The 22173-nt window shown below is 55.2% G+C and overlaps 1 protein-coding gene and 1 long non-coding RNA gene across 4 annotated transcripts in view; one reads left to right on the forward strand and one right to left on the reverse strand.

Annotated features, from left to right (window-relative positions):
- Positions 1 to 44: 44 nt before the first annotated feature.
- LOC109490197 lies at positions 45 to 21168 on the reverse strand. The gene is made up of 4 exons (XR_004627622.1): positions 20422 to 21168; positions 20051 to 20180; positions 723 to 822; positions 45 to 290 (listed from the first exon to the last, which is right to left on the reverse strand). It is a non-coding gene; the product is annotated as an uncharacterized LOC109490197 (long non-coding RNA).
- Positions 7931 to 22173, forward strand: part of ACSBG1 (acyl-CoA synthetase bubblegum family member 1) — a 47327-nt gene continuing 33084 nt past the window's right edge. For 2 of the 3 annotated variants that reach the window (XM_034667756.1, XM_002923011.4), the window contains exon 1: positions 7931 to 8110. In XM_034667756.1, the coding sequence (XP_034523647.1) occupies positions 8049 to 8110 (62 nt within the window). In that variant the 5' untranslated portion in view covers positions 7931 to 8048. The remainder of the gene's footprint in view (positions 8111 to 22173) is intronic. The other variant, XM_034667755.1, reaches the window with a different exon arrangement.

Consider the following 22173-nt stretch of genomic DNA (forward strand, 5'->3'; position numbering starts at 1 on the left):
GCAGTGCCCGCTACATGGAAGGTTCTCCGTAAGCGTTTGTGGGATTTAATTTAGCTTTCTAAAATACAAACAGGGCGACATTGCTGAAAGCCCAGGTGCCACATGCTGTGCGTGGGCCGTAGCCTTGTGTGCCTCCCCGTGGCTGCCTGGCTGCCGTAACAAACAGCCACAAACTGAGCGACGGAAGGAGTACACATTTCTTCTCCTCCAGCTCCAGAGGCCAGAAATCCAGGACAGGTCTCGCTGGGCTACAATCCAGGCGTGGGCAGGGCTGCGTTCCTCTCGAGACTCTGGAGGGGGACCGTGGCCTTGCCTGTCCCAGCTTCCGGAAGCTCCCCCCCCCAGGCCTGTGCTCGGGACCCCTCCCCCATCTTCCAGTCTCTGCCTGACTCTGTCCTTGGCCGCATCTCCCCTCACTCCCGCCCTCCTGCCTCCCTCTCATACAGACCCTTGTGACCACGTTGGGACCCCCGGATAATCCAGGATAAGCTCCCATCCTGAGGACCTTAACTGGACCCATTGATTAACAAACGAACGTGAACAAATTCGCAGCTGTGTGAGGACATGGACATCTTCGGGGGCCATAACTCTGCCCCAGACCCAGGAGCTGCTTGGTGGGTCCACACCCACGCTCTCCTCTCCCGGCCCTCGGTTCTCTGTGAGCCCGCACTTCTCTCCTGCTTCCACAGCTTTGTTCCTACGATTCGCACCCCCAAACTCACGTTCACCAGGGAGCCACCCGGGAGCTCAAAGTCTGGCTCCGTCATGTGCTGCCTGCGTGACTTCAGGCAGGTTCACGTCGGTGTGTCCCAGGGTCCTCATCTATAAAACAACAATAATAATAATGCACTTTTATGAGGCCGCGTGAGGGCAAACCAGGAGAAGGCACATAACATGCTTTAGCACAGACCCTGGGAAACAACAGCTTAATTCAAACAGTGGTCCTGTTTCCATTGTTTCTGATGTCAGAGGCCCCCTTCCTCGTCGGGCCAAAACTCCACACGAGCAGACCTGTGTTCCGCATCCCTGTGCCGGGGTGGTCAGACCTCAGAGCCGCCAGGAAAAGCAGGTTCCCGAACCCCAGACTGAGCAGAGGGGGCAGGGAGGATGTCCCCATGGAATGTACCAGAAAAAGCTGGAGCACATAAGGGTATCTGGGAAGGCTTCCCAGAGGAGGTGAGTGTGGGAAGTCCGGAGTGAGAGGAGGTAGCCCTCCCCACTTTCTGCACCTTTCCATCACCTCTTTAAGTCTCCCACAGCCCTGTGGTGTGAACGCTCTTTCCAATGGGGGCAAAGCCCACGGGGAAGCAGGTACGGATGCCGAGAAGGTCCCTGGGGGTGACTTGGCTCCTCTGTGATCCAGGTCCTCAGACAGGGCTGATGGAAGCTGGCCCCAGAGCCCCAGCTCCCCCTGGGGCTCCACTCAGTCTTCTTGGGGGCTGGGGGCTCAAGGTCTGACTCAGTTCTGCCTCAGGGAGAACTCCAAAAACAACGGATCTCCTGAAGTCCTAGCAGGCAAAAGCAGTCTACTGGGGCGACCACATTCTTATTTGGAAAAGGAAAAAAAGCTTTATGGACTCTCGGGCACCATTACAGAAAAGAGCACCGATGCATTTAGCTGTGGCGGCAGCCTGCCCTGAGCTCCGTCCCCTGGGCTCCCTGAGCACCGAGAAGACTTATTATCCTCCATTCTTCAGATGAGAAAATTGAAGCACAGAGAGGTAAATAATGTATCCAGGGTCACACAGCTTGTAAGCCGCTCTTTTATCCCAGGTTCCCCAGGAAACAGAGCCCAAGGCAAAGCTTCTGCCCTAAGACTTTATGTGCGGGGGCCGGGCGGGGGGACTGAGGCAGAAAAGGGTGGAGAGCAAATACAAGGTAGTGGTCAGCGTGAGAACAGCTCTCTGTCACAGCCTGTGGGACCCAGGCAGCCGGTTCCACGGAGAGGAGCGGGGCAGGGCTCCCGCTGAGGGCTCCTCCCAGTCTCCTCTGTGTCCACACGAGGGAGCTGGTGCAGAGACAGTGTCTGGCAGGACGGGGCGGTCGGAGGCTCGAGGCCCAGGGGGCAGACCGGCCCAGCCTGCACCCCCGCCCCACCCCCACCCGCCGCCCAGGTTGAGTGGTAACCCGGCCTTGCAGCTCATCTTCCTCGTCCTTGATCGCTACGCTGGTTTCAGTGAGGGGTTCTGCCCCTGGCAACCAAGAGTCCCCATTTTATAGATGCAGAAACAGACTCGGAGAAGGGGTGACTTGTCCTGGGCTGTGTGCTTGTCCTACACCAGGGCTCAGCCTCTGCCCTGCGAACCCCCCTCTGTGGCCCTCAGCCTGGGCCTTCCAGGTGCCAGAAGAAGGTGCCGCCTCTGCAGACCTGCCGTTGTCCGGGGCAGCCCACCTCCTCCTCGTCCGCCCCAGTCTCCTCCCTCAGAGGGCTTGTTCCCAGGTAGCCCCGCTGCCCCTGCTGGCCCTGTGCCCACTCAGAACCCCAATGCGCCACGTCCCCTGCGTCGGGAAGGCTCGGCCCCGGGTGGTAAGTCTGTGAGACCCTGAGGCCCTGGGAGCAGAGTCTGACCTTCGGGAACCCCTCCTGGGATTCTGTCCAGAGCTGGAGGAAACTCAGCGTGGGGCCAGGGACCCAAACCCCACCTGTCCACAGGACACAGATGCAGCCCTGGCACGGAGCCCTCGGGTGCACAGGCCTGGAAGCTGGGCTCTGCGACCCGATGCAGGGGGCGACCTGGGCAGGGGGAGGAAGGTGGCTTCTGGGGGTGGAAGTGGTTATTGGAAATTGGGTCTGTGGGAGAGGCTGCTGTTCTCCTGAGCCCAGGGCTTAGCCCAAGCAGCCAGAGCCCCAGAGCAGAGCTCTTAGAAACTAAAAAAACAAAACCAAAAACTATGCCCTAGTAATACATACACATGGTAACGGAACAACAGCCCAGAGGAGATGATGCCGAAAATACGTAACAACGCTCCCCCTGCCCGAGGTGCAGAGACATCTGCCCTTGTTTTGCTTTTTCAACCATTCCTGTTTGTAACACCGGTTTCTTGAGAGGGTTCCGCAGGTTTAAAGCATACACTCATCTCCCGCGGTCTCGGTGTATCGGCCGGACAGCACACCCACATGCACGACTGAACTCATTGCGCGCAGTGGCCCCAGCCCCCGCCAGGGCTTGGTCTTGGTGCTCCGAGCTGTGGCTGTGTTATCTGCTCCTACAGCGTTGAACAGCTTGCCATGCCTGCACCTCGTGTTCCAGCCGTGTTCGTGGAACTGACAGTCCTCCGTGTGTGCTGTGGGTACCCCACTGCCACGTACCCACGCGACGCCTCTGGCGGCCATTCCCTGGCTCTGGCATGGTTCCAATGGAAAACACTTACATCCTTCGGCGAAAACAAAACTAAATTTCCCCAGCTTTTTCTATAGCAGACTCTGAAAGTGTCCTATGATCAAATATCAGTGGAATGGACATTTTTTGAAAGTTCCATATTAATTTAAGCGTGCATTGGAGAAGACTTAAGGGTGTACGAGGCCAGAGGTGTGCAGACCTGGCAGAGACCGTGGCGGTCTGGGATGAACTGGAAAACTGGCCTCAGGCTCCAGGCTGTGGAACCGGCTGTGTGTGTAGTCACCGCCCAGCCCCCATCCAGGCTCCGCGAGGGCAGGTAGGGACATGCAGACTCGGTTTTTCCCGAACTGTTTACAGTGTTGCCACATTCACATTTGTGCCAGGATTTGTCTTTGCAAGTTGTTTTCTTAGTGTTTGGAATTGTCTCCTTTGTTGCTCTAATGCTCCTGTGTTCATATCAACCAAACAGTACCTCTTAGGGCTGAATCACTGAGTCATTACTAAAGCCTGTTACGGGGACTGCCCCTTTTTGCGGGGAGACATCCTATTTCCAAAAGGAGCTGTTTACTCCACCGCAGTGGCCAGGGGGCAGACAGAAACCTCTCCCTTTCTGGAGTGTGCGTTCTAGTGGATTGTGGACAGGTGAACGATAAAAACCACAGCATCCTCAAATTAGGTGATGGGAAGGGGCGTGCAGAAAATGAACAGAATGGGGCTGGGGAGTGCTGGGTGGGGGTACGGTTCCAGCTGGGGCGGTCGGAGAAGGCGTCCCGAGAAGGTGACATCTGAGCAAGGCTGAGGGAGGTGAAGGAGGGACAGCCAGTATTTGGGGACAGTGTGTTTCAGACGAGGGAACATTGTGCAAAGGCCCTGAGGCAGTGGGAACAGCAAAGAGGCTGGCGTGACTGGGGGCGGAGGGCTTGTAGGAGGTGCTGGCACGTCCTGGAGGCCAGATCACAGAGGGCCTAGTGGACCAGGACAAGGGAAGATTTTGGGCGGGTCTGACAGAGGAGCGATGTGCTCTCAGACTGCAGCTATAACGGGGCGGTGTGGACTCATCCGTGCGCGGGGTCCAAGACTCCCTCTGCCCCCTCGGGTCCGGGACTGGGAAGGCCAGTCGTCGACATCTGATGGGGGCACACCCAGCACACCCAGGTCCCTGGTCCCTTCCAGGATGACTCCTTCCCGCAGTCCCACCCCTCCCTACAGGCCCACCCCTCGCTCCCCCAGCACCACCCCATCCTCTCAGCACCACACCATCCCTGCTGCCCCGCCCCACCCTCGCAGGCCCGCCCCCTCATTGCCCCTTCCCTCTCCTTCCCAAGACCCCTACTCTAATCTCCCGGAGAGGAAATGGGCTCCGCGTGCACATGCGCACCGTCCTGTTCCAGGTCAGCTTGGCGGGGACAGGTGCGGGGGCCGACGTCCCCACGGGCTCCGGTGCAGGGAAGGAGGCAGAGACCAAGCTATCCCCGCCAATGCAGCCGTGCGCGGGCAAGCCCCATCGGCCTCCGGCTCCGGGCGCCGCCCCTTCCCAACCGTGTGGTTCACTCGTCACCCGGGACTCTCAGAAGTCGCGACTCCCAACCCGCCGCCCTGCGGCCAAGCTCAGGCTCACGGGGCTGGATGGAGTCCCTTCCCCGAGGTCGCTCAGCTCCTGAGCACAAGCACGGGGAGCCGAACCCAGGGACCCAGGGCTGTGGAGCCCAAAGCTCGGGGCTTGCCTCCCGCTGCGTTGCTCACTGTCCGATCACCTCGGGGGTCTGCTAAGAGCTAGCGCCCTCTCCCTAGAAGACAGGGACACGTGGGGACACACACACCAGTCGCCCGTGGTTTCCCCGACTTCCCACGCTCCCAGCTAACCATCCACGACCCCGTCTTACCGCTGGGCCCGGGGCATCCTGGAGACACCGTATTTCCAGTCAGCAAGCCCTGCCCACGCCACCCTGCACCCCACATAGCAGCAGAAAGGGGGTCCTCCAGCTGGGGCAGAAGGAGGGTGGGGCTTCCCAGTGGACCACCTCAAGTGGGCAAAACTGCAGCTTGCTTTCTCTGTAACTGGATGAAAAACATTTAAAATCTCTCCCCTTCTTCCTCCTAATGGCAGAAAGTTCAGTCTGCCCAGTCACAAAAACCGTCATTTCTAACTTTAAACTGAGTCGCAGCCCAGCAGCTCCACTGTGGGAACGTGTCCTGGGGTTCAGCGCCCACGGTCCAGGCACGGCCGCTCACTGCAGCTGCGAACAGCTAGACGCCCGAACCACGACGGGGCGGGGAGCCGGGCGTCCCTTGTGGCCATGGACCTGGGAGGGGCGGCCCTACCCCAGGCCCCTTGGGGCCACGCACAGGACCAAGGAAGCTGCTGCTGACCCGCAGGCGGCCGACGGGCAAGAGGAACCAGCCCCCAGCCCCTCCCTCCACCCCGTGTCCCCCTGCGTTGGCCTAACTCAACCCCGGTGACGTCCACACTGCTCAGCACAGAGCCAGCACGCTGAGAATCTGGGGGCAGAGGCAGAATAACCAGGGTGTGGTCACGGTTACGTTCCCAGCGGAACGGGCTGACTGTCCATATGAGTCAATTATACCAGGCTCGGCTGCTCCCTGTCCTTCCCTTCAGCTCCGAGCCCAGCACCCACACTCCGCACAGCATGTGACTTTGGTCCTGGTGCCCGGTGGAGCGGCCAGCAGCCTCTCTTGCCAGCCCGCAATCCTGCCCTCTCCCCAGGTGGGCCCCTGATCTGTCGCCTGCTCTGAGGAGGGGCAGCCCAGGCCCTCCCATCACTGCTGCCCTGGCACCATCTCCTGGGTGGCACTCCGGGTCCTTGTCGTCTTCACTGCAGGAAATGGCCCAAGGATGCCCCTCCCCACACCCCTCCCCAGGTCTGGCTTCCTTCCTAGGACCCCTAAGAATCTGGGGGATGGGGAGGGCAGGATGCCCTTGCTATGCCTGTTCACACCTCCTTCCAAACCCTTCCAGCCTTCATCCTAGCCAAGAATTGGACGTCTTTCTTCTCTGACTTGGTTGCCCCGTGGCTGGGGGCTCCCGGACTTATCACTCAAGGAGCAGTCCTGCTGGCACACCCGATTCGGGAACATGCACCCCCACACCCCACCCCCACCCCCCGTTACCTGCCCTGTCCAGGTGGCCAGTCTCAGGCCTTTACCACATGATTCAAACAGTCAAACTGAGGCCCAGAGAGGGGCAGGGACCCACGCAAGGTCCCGGGGAGGGGGCATGGATGAAGGTTCAGGCCTCAAAGCCAGACTCTGGGCCTCCTGCCCTGTGTACCTTGGCCAGGACTGGGAGGCAGCATCCCAAGGCCTGAGGCCGATGGCTGAATTCTCCTGGAGGCAGCCAAGCTCCTTCTCAGCCACCTGCTGCCACCAGTTACGACAGCATTCCCGGTGACCCAGCTGAACCCTCTGCCCCTTTCTGGGGACACCTTACAGGAATCGCCACCAACACCTCCTGTACATAGTTTACACGGGGTTGACTCATGTCCCGGGAACTCAGGTCCACTGAGAGCCTTGCAATGCGACCTTCCTTGGAAGTAGGGTCTTTGCAGATGTGATCCATCAGGACGACATCGTCTGGGCTTACGTGGGCCCTGGTCCAATGACGGCAGAGCTTAGAGCAAGAGGAGAGAATGAGGGACGTAAGCACCTGCAAGCCAGGGCCGCCGAGGGCTGCGAGCCACCACCAGAAGCTGGAAGAGGCGAGAAGGGTGCTTTCCTAGAGCCCCAGAGGGGGCGCGACCCTGCCGATGCCCTGACCTCCAGAATGTGAGAGGACAAACTGTGTGCTTTAAGCTGCCCATTCTGTGGGGCTTTGTTCCAGCCCCTTTCAGGAACTACTGCCCCGTGGGAGAGGGATTGCTGGTGCTTGGAGGAAGCCCTCTGCTCTCCCTGCCCCGTCCCGCTGTCTATGGCTGCCGCGAGCCCATCGGCACCCTTCTTTCCTGCAGCCGAAGGGGCAGATCCATGCTTGGATTCTGGTGCCCTGGATGGTCGGTCATCGGTCCCTCTCTCACGTCTGCTTCGGGGCAGATGCTTGGGACAATGACAGGCTAGCCCTCAGGGTGGGAGTGTCTCTCCTTCCCCCAGGCTGGGCTCCTGGAGGGTGGTAGTAAGGGCCCCTCCTCAGCGGTCTGCGTCTGGGCAGGGCCGGGCAGGTGGGCCAGGAGGTGAGACCGCTGGCAGGGCCTCGTTGGGCCGACGGTGAGGCCAGGCTGCGGAGTGTGGCACGCGGGGCAGCAGCCGCGGCAGGGCCCGGTGCACACGGTGCTGAGGTCCCCTTCTGCTCCAGTGTGGCCAGTAAAGCCAGCGAGGACGGTTGGGGGTGGGGGGGGGCAGAAGCCCGGAGCCCATTGGCCAGGCTTCCTGGGAGAGCCGGGGCCGATTTGCATCAAAAAGAACACTGGCTTCATTGAAATTCCCCTCGCCTCCAGTGAAGCAAAACCAAGAAGAAAAGGAAAGTTTTCATCCTGAGCAACTTCTCCGCTGAGGAGCGATTCTGAGCTTCTAAAAATAGAGAGGAAATGGGCCTCTTTGGGCCGCTCCAGTCGCCGCCTCCTGGCCCAAGCCCGCCCCCGCTGCCCACTCAAGGCCAGCCTCTCCCCCAGTGGGGCTCCGAGCTCTCGCGCCGGTGCCCGCGGCAGATGCCACGCAGCTCCGTAGCTGGACGCGGCCGCCCCCGAGGACCCCAGCATGCCGGACAGCGCAGAGGCCCCGCAGGCCAGCCGGCTCACCCGGGGAAGCGTGGCAGTCAGGTGAGGCAGCGGTCAGCCCGGTGTCCGCGCTCTGGGCTTGGTTCTGCCCGGTGGACCCATGGGAGTAGCTCCACCGTCTGAGCCTCAGTCTCCTCATCCGGGAAATGGAAGGAAGCGTCTGCATGAGCCCTGCAATGAGCTCTGGCTGGGACATCAGTCATTTGAGCTGCTACTCGTGTCCACTTCCCTGTGTGGCCAAGAGGGGCTCAACCAAAAAGGGAGCTGCCCCCTGCCCAGGGGCTGCCGTGGCGTGGGGGAAGGATCCTTTCGTCCTTAGGAACCCTTCCCTGTCTCTCCCAAGGGGCCTTTGGGGTCGATAAGAGGCAAGGATGGGGAGAGCTCTAGCTGGCTGTGTGACCTTGGCAGGTTCCTGCCCCTCTCTGGATGGCAGCTTCCCCAAAGCCCTTGCACTGCTCCTGCTCTACTAATCTGCAATTCAGAGGAAGCAGATTCCAGCAGTCAGACGTGCCAGCGCCCACTCTGGCCCAGGCCCTGTCCGTCCAAGGGGCAGGGCCTCCTGAGAAGCAGGGACCGAGTCCCAGCCTCCGAATGCCCCAGCCAGGAGGCAGGGAGACGGCAGACACCCTCCAGAGTCCAGAAATCCCTGCTCTGTGCCCAGAAGGGGCACTGGCCGAGGGGGAAGGAGAGATGCTTCTAACTGGGGACTCTGGCCACGCTGGAAAGACGTGAAGGAAGTCAGGGACTTGGGGAATGGGAGAGGTTGGGGCAGCTGCAGGGTGGAACGGGACGAGGACGAGGGGTAATTGCCAGGTCTGAGCCCCTGTTTGAGCTCCAGAGTTCATGTCCGCAGGCGGGGGTATGAGGATGGAACAAATGTTAACAAGCCTCAGAGACAGAGGCCCCTCCAAGGGCTGGGTGCTGGGTCTCCAGGGCACCCTCCAGAGACAGGGGGTCCTTGCCTGCAAGGCCTGGGGGCAGGAGGTCCAGCCCCCCTCCCTGGACACGGGCTACGCACAGAGGGTCAATAGGCTGCTTCAGGTGAGCTGGCCAGAACTTCCTCACCCAGGGGTAGTTTCTGGACTGGTCTGCACACAGGTGGTCCTGCCACTTCCTCTCCGTCCTGGGGGCAAAGCGCTCGTTGGCACGCCTCGAGAGGTCAGTGCTTGTCAGGAAGCACCAAGCCCTGCTGGTTCTCTGGGTTCCCTGTGCCCGCGAACGAGCAGTCAAGGTGGAGGTCAGGGGCCCAGGGTTTTTGAGGTTCACCAGAAGGCCCATGGTGACTAGGGGGGCAGGGGGTCCTGGGCACCTAGCGGGGGTCCATGGAGGCTGAGCCCGCTTTGCAGTCTGCCCGAAAGGGAGGCTGTCAAACGGGGACAGGGCCCCCGTCGGGGAAAGAGGGCCAAAAACCCAGAGCTGGAGGACCTGCCCCTCTGCTTTCTTCCTTAGAGACTTTGGGTAAGTTGTCTAGCTTCTCCGAGCCTCAATACCACCCTCTGTGCCAACGAAGTCAGAGCACCCGACCCCCGTTGACCTTGCAGAGAAGTTGGGCAGATCCTATTTGCTACGAGCCGGTGTGGATGGCACGGTTCTGGAAGCAGAAGGGCCACCCTCCCAGGCAGGGAAAACGTCCTGGCAATGCGGGCAACTCTCTTAGCAGCACCGGGGGGCGGGGGGCGGGGGTCTGGGTTCCCATCCCGCTCTGCTCCGGACCGACTCTGACCCTGAGCAAGAGGGAGTCCCCCTCTGTCCGACGGGGAACATACTTCTGCTCTCCAGCTCTGCAGAGTGGCTGCGAGGAACCCCAGGCTGATTTTGCTCTCAAGTCAGCACGGTTACAGCTGCTGTCAAGCTCCTCTCCACCCCTCCGCCCTGCAGCCCCGGAGACAGCGGGCCTGCGTTCCTCCAATAGCTGGCGAGGGGCCTTATCTTCCCACCCCCTTCCCAGGGTTGCAGAGGGGAGGACTGGAGGCTGGGGGAGGCAGGAACTGAGAGCCGGAGGAGGGGTGGCACACCAGCCCGACCGACGTGCATTCCCTTTTGTGCCAAGCCAGTGGCGGGGCTGGCGCTGGGTGGTGTGGGCAGGGTCCGAGGGGAGGAAGCCAGGCGAGGCCGGCAGAGCTAGAAGCCGCAGGGCTGGAGCTGCTCTGTGCCCTTTGAGGCTGTGGTGCTGCCACGCCAAATGTCAGGAGCACCACTGAGTGTGTCCAGAGCCCCTGTTAGATTCTCTGTCCCGTTCAGAGGCCAGCCTCCCTGAGCCTCGAGAAGCCCGGCTTGGAGGAAGGCCTTCAAAGGAACCAGGGGAAGGGGCAGCTCTGGGTCTGTAAGTTTGTGGATGCCCAGGGCAGGCAAGGGCACCGTGTGGCCAGACGGGGGGCAGGCCGGCGCGAGGGCGGCAGAAGCAGAGGAGAGCCCAGTCGGGGGGGGGGGAGGGGGGGGAGCAGGGAGAGGAAGCCGGTGGGGCGGGCTGGAGGCAGGAGGCCAGGACACGGGAGCCTGCGGGCCGAGTCTGGTCCGGGGAAGGGTGGTAAATTGACCACACTTCCCCTGGGCTCCCAGCGGCCCCTCCCAGCACTGCCACCCCAAGACTGGGTGCAGAGAGGAGGCGTCTGGGGGTCGGGGATGTGGGGCAGGCCTGGGGGCTGCTGCAAGCCCAGGGAAGGAGGCTGTTCTCACTGACAGAGCTTTCCAAGGAGGACAAGGGGTGAGCTCCCCATCTCAGGGATGTGCAAGCCTAGGAGGGACAGTCAAAATGCAAATACTAGGGGAAGGATAGAGGTTCTCCCCAGCCTCCTGCCGCCTCCCCACGGTAGGAAACACAGCTGTGGCGGGGGTTTTCGTTTTTGTTTTTGGTATCGTTATTGTTTTTCTCTGCTTTCATAAATACACGTTCGTTTATGCAAAACCATTCATTGTTGACTAGGTCGGGCACCGTGCTAGGCGCTGCACTGTATCATAGAAAACAAGGCAAGCTTCTGACCCAAGGAGTTTACATCCTTGCAGCAAAGCCCACATCAAACAGTGATTGTACAACGACTTGTGAAATTGTAATTGTGATCAGTGCCACGAAGGAATTAAGAAAAAGAAGGGGGGAATGTAATCAGTGCCACCAAACTGTATACTTCAAAACGGCTAGAACGGCACATTTGTGTTATATATATTTTATCGCAATAAAAAGTACCTTTACAACGTTGGGAATTTTTTTAAAGAAGTTCTGGACAGCACATAACGGATGTCCAACCTAGGCTCGGGGGGTTGGAAGGGTTCCTTGGGGGAAGCAACACTTACGCTGAGACCTGAAAGATGAGTGGTGGTGCTTAGGGGAAGAACTTTCTAGGGAAAATGCACAGCACGTGCAAAGGCCCTGAGATGGGGAGGAGCTCGTGGTGTCTGAGAATCTACACGGCCAGTGGGCACAGGACGGAGAACTTGGGAGTGTGCGTGCCCCAGGAAGGTGTGCCGCTGGTACCAAGAGTCCTTGGACAAAGGGCAGATCTGGAGAGTCAAAGTCCCTGGTCCCAGATGTCTGAATACAGATCTGGATGCCTTCGGGATGCAGGTCAGCCCAGGCCAGCCCTGGGTCCTTGCAGGGGATGCCAACTTGTTGGCTGGGGACAGCGGAGCCTAAGCTGGCCTGGAGTCAGGAGGCTGGGCCCAAAGCTGACTCACTCTGTCCCCAGGCAAGCCCTCGAATGGCAGACTCTCAGGTCAGTGGGGTTTTTTTAGGTCACTGAGTCTAACCGACTCTGTCACAACTTTCACATATTATCAACCTACCCTGACTTGAATACCTCCAGTGATGGGGAGCTCACTACTTCCTTCTTTGTCCCTGCAAAAGACATGGTTTCATTTAGAGAAGGCCGTACATCCCCCTGGGTCCTGGCTCCAGTCTCTCCTCCCAGGCAGCCCTGGCTCCTTGCAAGGGAGCTTATGAGGGATGCTTGAGGTCAGGGCTGGGACAGTGCTTTGGAAACTGTGAAGGTCATGACCATGAGAAGGACATCTAGGACCTAGCTCGGGCTCTGGCCCCAAGAAGCTGTAAAATAAGACTTTACATCCGCAGACTCTAATAGGTTGTCCGTCGTGTGTAAATGGAAGGCAACTTTTCCTGTAGCACCATCCACAAGGACGAGCGTAGCTTGACGCCTCTTGACAACGAGCGTATGCCCCTGTGCTCAGCAACGCGGTAGGGCTACAGAACATTTCAGCAGCCTAGAACGCTCTTGCACTCCCTGACCCTCTTAGGTAAGCCGCCGGTTCGCACCCACGCTGCTCCAGCCGCTCCCGAACGTCGTGTACGTCGTGTACGTGGGATCGCACAGCAGGTGCCTCCTCGGCCCGGCCCCTCTCGCTCACCGTGAGACCCGCCCCATGACTAAGGGTTTCGGCAGCTCATCCTTTGTGCCGCGCGGCGGGCTCAATCCAGGCTCTCCCGCGGTCGGGTTTCCCGTTCTTCTGCGGAGGGCGTTCGGGCTGTTTCCGGTTTGCGGATTCTGTGAAATGAGCCGTAACGAACATTCTTGTTTAAGGTGTTTTGTGACGTGCGTGTTCGTTTTCTTGGATCAGCCCCTGGGGCTAGCCGCGGGGTCGTACCGTCGTGCTGGCGTTCTCTGCTGCCCCGCGCCTTTGTCCGCGCTGGGAGCGGGCCTCTGACTGCTGGCCGTTCTGCTGGGGACCGGCGGGAGCTGCTGTGGTTTCAGCTTCAACGTCCCTGCGTGGTGTTGAGCGTGCGTGCAAGTGCTCACCGGCCATTTGTCCGCATTCTCGTGAAGTGTCTCTTCAAATCTTTAGCCCATTTTGTAATTGGGTTCTTAGTCCCTTTGTTCTCGTCCTTCGTATATTCTGGAAATCAGTGCCTCAGTAGGTCTATGTATTGCAAATATTTTCTCCCACTTTGTGGCTTATCTTCACTCCCTTAATGGTGTCTTGATGAACAAACATCTTTTCTTTGATAAAATCCAACGTATCTACTTTTTTCTTTTGTGGTGAGTGACACTGTGTTCTCTCTAAGAAATCCTTCTATGCCATGGTTATAAGATATTTTTTTTAAAGATTTTATTCATTTATTTGACAGAGAGAAACAGTGAGAGGGGGAACACAAGCAGGGAGAGTGTAAGAGGGAGAAACAGGCTTCCCGCCGAGCAGGGAGCCCGATGAGGGCTCGATCCCAGGACCCCGGGATCATGCCCTGAGCCGAAGGCAGACGCTTAACGACTGAGCCACCCAGGCGCCCCATAAGATACTTTTCTATGTGTTCTTCCAAAAGCTTTATAGTTTTAGCTTTTACAGTTAGATGCACGATCCATCTCAAATTAAATTTTCTCCACGTATTTATTCAGTTATTCAAGTGCCATTGTCAAAAATAATTTTTTTTTTTTACTATTAAGCTGCCAAAACTCCTTTGTTAAAAAAAAAATCAGGGGCGCCTGGGTGGCACAGCGGTTGGGCGTCTGCCTTTGGCTCAGGGCGTGGTCCCGGCGTTGTGGGATCGAGCCCCACATCAGGCTCTTCCGCTATGGGCCTGCTTCTTCCTCTCCCACTCCCCCTGTTTGTGTTCTCTCTCTCACTGGCTGTCTCTATCTCTGTTGAATGAATAAATAAATAAAATCTTTAAAAAAAAAAAAAATCAATTGACCAGATATGTGTGGGGCTATTTCTGGATTTTCTTCCACCAAGCCAGTCTTCTATCCTGACGTTCGTGCCATACTGTCTTCCTTGCCTTGGCTGTAGCGTAATCTCGAAGCCAGGGGTCTTAGTCCTCCGCGTGGTTCTGTTCTCCTGTTTGGGCTACGTCCAGTGCCATCAGCAGCCTCTAAGATATTCTAGGACTCTTGGTTCTGGATTCTGTGCAATCCCCCACCCCTGGATGTGGGCGGAACTAGTAACTCCTTTCTAACAAGCGGACTATTGCAAAAGTGATGGGAATTCACTGCCGAGCTTTGGTTGCAAAAGAGGTTTGGTTGCAAAAGGGCCACACTTTCACCGTGACGGCTCTCCTTCATTTCCTTGCTCATTCTGAAGGAGAGGCCCCTGTGGCAAGGGCCCAGGGAGACCTTTAGCCAACAGCCAGAGAGTCGAGGCCCTCAGTGCAACAATCTGCCAGGGACTGAACACCCACATGAGTGAGCTTGGAAGCAGGTCCTCCCCAGCTGAACCTCCAGATGAGTTGCAGCCCACGGGGGGCTTCGAGCCAGAGGCACCAGTGAGCCCACACCAGACTCCTAACCCACGGCAGCTGGGAGGTAATCAGTGCTTGTGTTTAAGTCCCTGCATTTTAAGATATGTGTTAGGTAACAATAAATTACTAATATACTCACTCCTTTCTGTTCTCAAGCAAAATTTAGAACCATCTTGTCAGTCTCTACAGAAAAGACTGTTGGGATTTCGATGGGGAGTGAGGGAGACTCTTCTCATCCACGAACATAGTCTGTATTTTCATTTGTTTAGGTCTTTGATTTCTCTCATCTGTGATTCGTAGTTTTCATTGTAGATTTCTTGCACACTTTTTCTTAAATTTGTTCCTAAAAATTGTATGGGTTTTGATGTGATGTGGATGTATTTCACACTTAATTTTCTAACGTTCATTGTTGGTATATAGTAATACAGTTGATTTTTTAAAATTATTGACCGTGTATTCTGTGATCTTACTCAATTCTTTTATTAGTTCTACTAACTTCTTTGGGAGGCCCCTTAGGATTTTTTATTTGCACAGTTTTGTTATCTGTTAATAAAGATAGCCGTGCTCCTTCCGTTCCAGTCATTTTGCCTCTAAGTCCTTCTTGCCTTATTGCACTGGCTAGCACCTCCAGGGGAATGTTAAATAGAGGGGACATCCTTGCCTGTTCCTGATATCGTTGGCATTGCCAGTGATCTTCATTCCTTTCTGGAGATTTGTACTCCTTCTGGGGCAATCCCCTTCAGCCTCAAACCAGTAACGATTGTTTATTATTTCTCATGGTTTCCATGGGTCAGTAGTTCACAAGCAATTTAGCAGAGCAGCTCTGACTCAGGGTCCCTGGAGGTCACGGTCAAGGCATCAGCCAGCTGGCAGCCATCTGCACTTGGAGGACCTGCTTAGGGCTGTGTTTGTTTCCTGTGGACACTGTAACAGGTCAGTGCAAGCCTGGTGCCTTCAGACAGCGGACATTTATTCTGAAGTTCTGGAAGCCACACTTCACTGAGCTCAAGTCACAGTGTCAGCAAGGCTGTGCCCCCTCCAGAGGCTCTCAGGGAGCATCCGTCCCTCTCCTGTCCCATCTTCCAGTGTTCACCCTTGACCCGTGGCTGCACCACTCCCATCTCTGCCTCTCTCCTGTGTGTGTCTCTCTCTGCCTGGTTCTTGTAAGGAGATGTGTGATTGCATTTAGCACCCACCTGAAGAATCCAGGTCATTCTACCTGTCTTAAGATCCTTAAGTTAATCACATCAGCAGCATTCTCTTTTGTTGTGTAAGGTAATAGTCACAGGTTCCAGAGGTGAAGCGATGGATATGTTGGGGGGAAGGGTTTCAATTTACCACTTTGGTTGTGGCCAGAGACTTTAGTTTTGCCAGTGGACCTCTCTGTAGGCTGCTTGATGTCCTCTTGACTCGACAGCAGGTGGCTGCGCCTGGGGTCATCCCAAAGTCTTCTTTACTCATCCTTCAGGTGCCCGAGCTGGGAAGACTCAGAAAGTTCAGATTTAGGATTTAGAAGCTGGGCTCCTCAGCATTTCTCTGTACGTCTACGTGGTGCCTTCACGTGGTCTCCTTCCTGGTGGCTTCAAGGCAGTCAGACCTCTGAAGTGCTGGTCAGGGACCCAGAAACCATGTGTCCTGGGAGTCAGGGAAAACCATGTCGCCTCTTAGGATCCAGCCTTGGAGACCACATAGCGTCACTGCCACTACATTGTATCTGGTGGGAGGCCACCCCGTCTCCGAGGAGAGGGGGGTGGGACTCAGCCCTGCAACGAGCACGTGAGAGGATTTGCAGACCTGATTTCAAGCCATCACAGACATGTGCTGGGAACTCCTCCTGCCTGTCATTTAGAGGAGATGTCTGTCACCACTTCGTCTTTGTTTTGAAAGCTACTTTCACTGGAAAAAGAGTTCCCAGGTAATCATTTACTTCAGCACTTTCAAGTATACTGTCCCAGGCGCCCCCCGTCTCCTTTTACTTACGGGAAGTCAGTCATCGTTTCTATTCCTGTTTCCTGTCAGGTGACAGGTTTTCTCCTCCACCTGCCTTCATGGCTTTTACAACATTGTGATTTTCAGCAGTTTCACTGGGATGGATTAAAGTGTGTATTTACGTTATTTTATTTTATTTAATGCAGGTTAGGCTCTGTCATCATGTGTGACTTCTAGGTTTTTCGTCTAGAATTTGTAGGCTGATGTTTTTACCAAATGTTGGGGGAAAATGCGACATGATTTTTTTCAAATTGTTTTCTGCCCTCTTCTCTTTCTCCTTCTCAGGGACTCCAATTAAATGTATGTTAGATCATTGGATGCTGTCTCACAGGGCACTGAGGCTTTGCTCATCTTTTTAAATTGGGGTATAATTTATCTATCATACAAGTCACCCATTTAAGCTGTAAAATTCAATAGTTTTTAGCATTTTCAAGAGTCATGCAGCCGTCACCACGGTCACTTTTAGAACATTTTTGTCATCCCCAAAAGAAACCCTGAACCTCTTTGCAGTTACTTCCCATTTCCCCTCAAGCCCCCAACCCTGGGCAACCACTAATCTGCTTTTTGTCTCTATTATTTGCTTCTCCTGGGCATTTGACGTCAGGGGCTGCGTGTATCACCTGCTGTGAATGGCTCCTTTCACTAAGCATGTTTCCATGATCCAGCCATGCTGTGCTTCCTTCCTCGGATGGCCCGATAACATTCCAGGGCACGGATGAGCCCCTTTCTGGTCACCCACTCATCAGCTGGAGGACATTCAGGGTGTTTCCACTTGGTGGCAATTATGCAAGATGCCGCTGTGAACACATGTTCAAGTGTTTATCTAGACATGTTTGTATTTCTCTCAGGTACCTACGTGGCGGTGGAATCACTGGGTCATAGGATGACTCTGTGTGTAACCTTTGAGGACCTGCCAGACTGTTCCCCATGGTGACTGCAGCACCTCGTGTCCCCAGCAGCCATGTGCGAGGGCTCTGATTTCTCACACCCACCCAACACCCGTCATTACCTACCTTTCTGACTACAGCCATCCTGGAGGGGGAGGTGGTACCGCTGTGATTTTGACTTCCTGATGGCTAACTGTGCTGAGCACCGCCTAACGTTACTGTTGTCCATTTGTGCATCTTCTGTGGACAAATGTCTACTGAAACCCTTGGCCTGGTTCTAATCAGGTTACTTGTCATCTTATTGAGTTGTAAGGGTTCTTGGTATATCCTACATGCAGTTCTCTTGTCAGGTATATAATCTGCAAATGCTCTCTCCCATTCTGGGGGCGATTTTGTGCTTTATTCATGGTGTCCTTTGAGGCACAAGAAGGCTTAATTTTGATGTGGTCCAATTTTTCTGGTTTTCTCTTGTTCCTTGTGCTCTTGACATCATATCTCAGAAGGCTGGGCCTAACTCAAGGCCCCGTAGACTTATATTTTCTTCTAATGGGTTAAGTTTTAGCTCTTACCATTAAGGCTTCGATACATTTTTACTTAATTTTTTTTGTGTATGGTGTGGTCCAACTTCATTCTTCTGCTGTCTCCCAGCTGTCCCAGAACCATTTGTTGAAAAGACTATCTTTCCCCTACTGCATGGTCTTGGCGCCCTTGTTGCAAATCACTCATCTGTATATGTGAAGTTGAGCTCTGGACTCTACACCCTGTCCCATTTATCCATACACCAGCGCTTCATTGTCTTAATGACTGTAGGTGTGTAGTATGTTCTGAAATCAAGAGGGGTGAATCCTCCAACTTTGTTCTTTTTCAACATTGTTTTGACTATTCTGGGTCTTTTGAATTTTCATATAAACTTTAGACCAGCTTGTTAATTTCTGCAAAAAAAAGTCAGCTGGGATTTTGAGAGGAATTATGTTGACCTGTAGATCAGTTTTTTGGGGGAGAGTATTGTCATTTTAAAAATATTAAGTCTCTTGATCACGAGATGACTTTCCATTTGTTTAGATCTTAATTAATTTCTTTCAACAATGTTTTGTTATGTTTAATTTAAAAAATCTTTTCTCTCTCTGTTCTTTGGATTGAATAATTTCTATTATTCTGTCTTCAAGTCCACAAACTTATTTTTTTTTGATAGTTTCAAATCTGCTGTTAAGCTCATCTGGTAAGCTTTTCATTTAAGAGATTGTACTTTCTTTATACTTTCTATTTTCATGTGGCAATCCTCCATTGTTCATCAATTACGTCTGTATTTTTTCTTTAAATTATCAAACGTGTTAGTAACTGTTTTAAAGTCCTTACATGCTTATTCCAACATCTGTGTCCTGTCTGAGTTTATTTCTATTGACTGCCTTTTTTCTCAATTTTGGCTCAAATGTCTTGCTTTTTCAGATGTCTGGACATTTTTGTTATAAGTTGGACATTGTGATATGTTAGGAGCATGTCGATTCAAAGGGTTTAAATATGCATTAAACTAGTGTCTCAGCCACAGGGCTCTGCCTCTCTGAGCCCGTAGCTCCTAAGAAATCCCATGCTGCTGAGCTGCGTGCAGAGGTTTTGGGGGCCTCACAGAGACCCACCCAAGTGTAGGCAGTGCGTATGGTAGTGTAGAGTTTAAAATCTGGAGTGAGACTACCTGGCTTTGAATCCCAGCTGTTCCGATTACTAGCTGTATCACCTTGAGCAAATTACTCCACCACTTTGTGCTTCCATATCCCATATAATGGGGATTATAATTCAGTACCTACTTTATAGGATTGCTGGTGTAATTGAATGACTTAATACATGTAAAGCAATCAGAGCAGTGCCTGCCATACACTAAATGCTCAGGAGGTGGTAGTTTGAACTTTAAAAAAAAGTGAAATGAGGGCGCCTGGGGGGCTCAGTCGGTTAGCATCTGCCTTCAGCTCAGGTCGTGATCTCAGGGTCCTGGGATCGAGCCCGGCGTTGGACACCCTGATCAGTGGGGAATCTGCTTCCCCCTCTCCCTCTGCCCGTCCCCCTGCTTGTGCTCCCTCTCCCTCTCTCTCGAATAAATAAAATCTTTAAAAACAAGTGAAATGACATTGCGCTAGAGGACCAGTCTCCTGCTGCTCCGTGCCCCCGCAGCACGACCCTCTTGTTCACAGATGCCTCTCATGTATCCGGACCATGTATGTCCTCTCTCCTCACCCTCTTCTTTAGACTGTGGGTTCATCTAGGGCCAGGACCTGGTCTGGGAGCTGGCATGCCCATGCTGCAGGGCCACGATGCCCCATGTGGGGCAAGTTCTCACCCCTGTTTTGCCCCCACCCTACATCACACAGTTCCTCTGGCTGAGAGAACTGGTCCAGAGCCTGCGGAACAGGGGGTGTCCTTCCTTCCTTTCGTGTCCCTCTAGGAAAAATGGAAAACCACGTACCATCAGAGCTGGGACTTAGAGACCATCCCATGCACCCCTTCCTCTTACAGACGGGGTAGCTGAGGCCTAACAGGACAAGGACTGGGCCCCAGGTCACACTGGCAGCATGGTAAATAAAAATGGCAGGTGAGGGGAGATGGTGGTTTTCTAGGAGTATCTGCTCCTGACAAATTCTGTCAGCCCCGAGCTTCATACGGCCCTCCCAACGCAATCACAACCACCAGGTGGTCGTCCACCTGTCATCAATACGACAGAAGAAAATGGTGTAATTATGATTCAACACACACACAAAATTTTTCAAAATATTAGTTGAGGGAGGGGTGTAATTAAAGGGTCTGATGGTGAATGATTGAAAATAGGACCATGGGGTATCCACCCTGCTGCGCCTCGCCCCATTTGCCCCTGCCCCACCCAGGAGGCCCGGGATGATCTGGGATAGCCTGTTGGCCAAGAAAATGAAGTCTGAAACTCACCTGCCTGAATTTGTAGCCCGAGTCTTCGAACCAAGAGGCCTCAGGAGAATCACAGTTTCTTCATCTGTGGAGTGAGACAAGCGGTAGGAACAGTCTCATCGGGCCGTCTGCGGGTTGCATATGTTCATGTCTGTACGAGGCACAGAGAGAATTGCCTGGCACACGGTAGATACTACATAAATGTTAGATACTGGCTGTTTACATGCTATTATTATTTCTGCCTGTTTTCCATCTGCCTCCTTGGGCCCAGGGACCTGACAACACCCCATCTGGTAGCCTTGTCTCCTGCCTGGGGCAGCAGAATTCCAGCCCAGGCACCAAAATCCCCCGTGACTGAGGCAAGGCAGTCCCAGAGAGGACCAGAGACTCACCCACGATCAGCCATCCGCGGCCGATCCCAACCTCGAACCCGTAGGTCCCAGTGCCCAGAACACTTTGTCTTGGGCAGGACCGGATTGCCTCCCAAGTCAGTCCAGGTTTTGCCACAGAGCCTGACAATGGACGAGTTCATCTCCGTGCAGGCTCGTGGGCTTTGTCCCAACAGGGCTGGAGACTGGGTGTTGCCAGTTGGGTTAGAAGTGAGCTGGCGGGCTGGCAGACCCCGCCCAACGGGTAAGAGCCAAGATGGAGCTGGGACCAGCCTTTGGGGCTGAAGCCTCTCCCCAAACACTCTTCTGCGGGGGCCTTGCCCTGGGGGCTCAGTCCCCAGGGTGTCTGCCCAAATATGTTCCTTCTAGTGGGTGTGGGGGGCATAGCTTAGATCTCTCGAGCCCTGTCCTCACCCTTTCCGGGAAACCAGGGGTCCCCAGAAGTCCTCTGCTTGGCCACGGCCTCTGGGAGCTGGTCTGTCATCCTCGGGGCCAGCCTCCCCCACGGCACCATGGCCTCCGGACACGTCCTCCGCCTCAGGTCAAATAGTTGAACCTTCACCCTTGCCAGCTTTCTCCTTAAATTTCGCTCTGCCCCCCACCCCCTGCTGGGTCTGGTAACCCCAGGGACCTTGAATGCTCCTCGGCTCACTGACTGTTGCCTGACTGCCATCACCTCTCAGCCTTCGAGGCAAGAGCCGGGCTGGCTGTCTCCCTCACCCCCATGCCCCCTGCACAGGGGAGGTGCTGACCCAGTCATCATGGTAGGAAGGAGGACCCTCCTGGAGCTGTCCATCCTGGGGAAGGGACTCTGGGGATATGGGCATAATTCAGGTTTTTATTTCATGGTCGACAGTTATGTTTAACAAAATAAAACACCCAGCCTCCCTGCTAAGTGCTCTGAGAGGGGCTCAGCCAGGGCAGCTCCAGAGGGTCCCTCCCAGACGGCTTCCTGGAGGAGAAGGGTCTGAAGAGCAGTAGGCAGGCCAGCTGGTGGGTTTTGCAAGGGGATGGAAAGTGAAGATTACACATTTCCCAAGCCATCCTAATCCTGGAAGAAAGTTGTTTGCCCAACGTCCTCGTCCATATGGAAACTGTAGACCCTTTGTCCTGGGGCTGCTGCCAGCCCTCGCACTGAGGACACTTCTGATGCCATCTCCCCACCCACGCCATGCCCAGCACCAACTCCAATCATTAACGCAGCCAGCCGCCACCGCTCAGCCCTCAGCAGGAGGGAAGAGGGAGGAGTCATCCGTGTCCTGGGGACAGAGGAGGTCCGCGTTCCTTCCTGGGCTTCGCTGGGCAGGGAACCCTTCCAAACCACTGATGGGGGGAGGCTTCCGGCAGGTTCTCAAAGGGGCTGATAATGCACGGGGGGCTCAAGGTTAGTACCCCAGACCCAAAATGTCAGGAGGTCCTGAGGCGGCAGTGGGCGTGCATTGCCAGGAAGAGAGAACTTTAAGGAACTGGAATTTGGTGAAGAGCAGAATTTTCTTGAAGTGGGTGCACTGGTATGGACCTACCAGCTTCCTGGGGTAGTCGGGGGGGTCTCTGCCATCTGACTGGGTTCAGAGCCTTGGAACAAGGCTGCGTCCTGCCGGGCCTTCAGATGGAACTTAAAATTGCCCCTGAACGCCAAGCAGGGCCCTGCGTGTCTTCACCTCCCCCAGAGGCAGTCCGGATGCTGACATTGTAGCTTGCGAGTGACCACTAAGGGGTGGGGGACCGCGGGGTTGGAGGGGCCGCTGGGAGGGG

The sequence above is a fragment of the Ailuropoda melanoleuca genome, chromosome 9, assembly GCF_002007445.2.
Source record: "Ailuropoda melanoleuca isolate Jingjing chromosome 9, ASM200744v2, whole genome shotgun sequence".
NCBI lineage: Eukaryota > Metazoa > Chordata > Mammalia > Carnivora > Ursidae > Ailuropoda > Ailuropoda melanoleuca.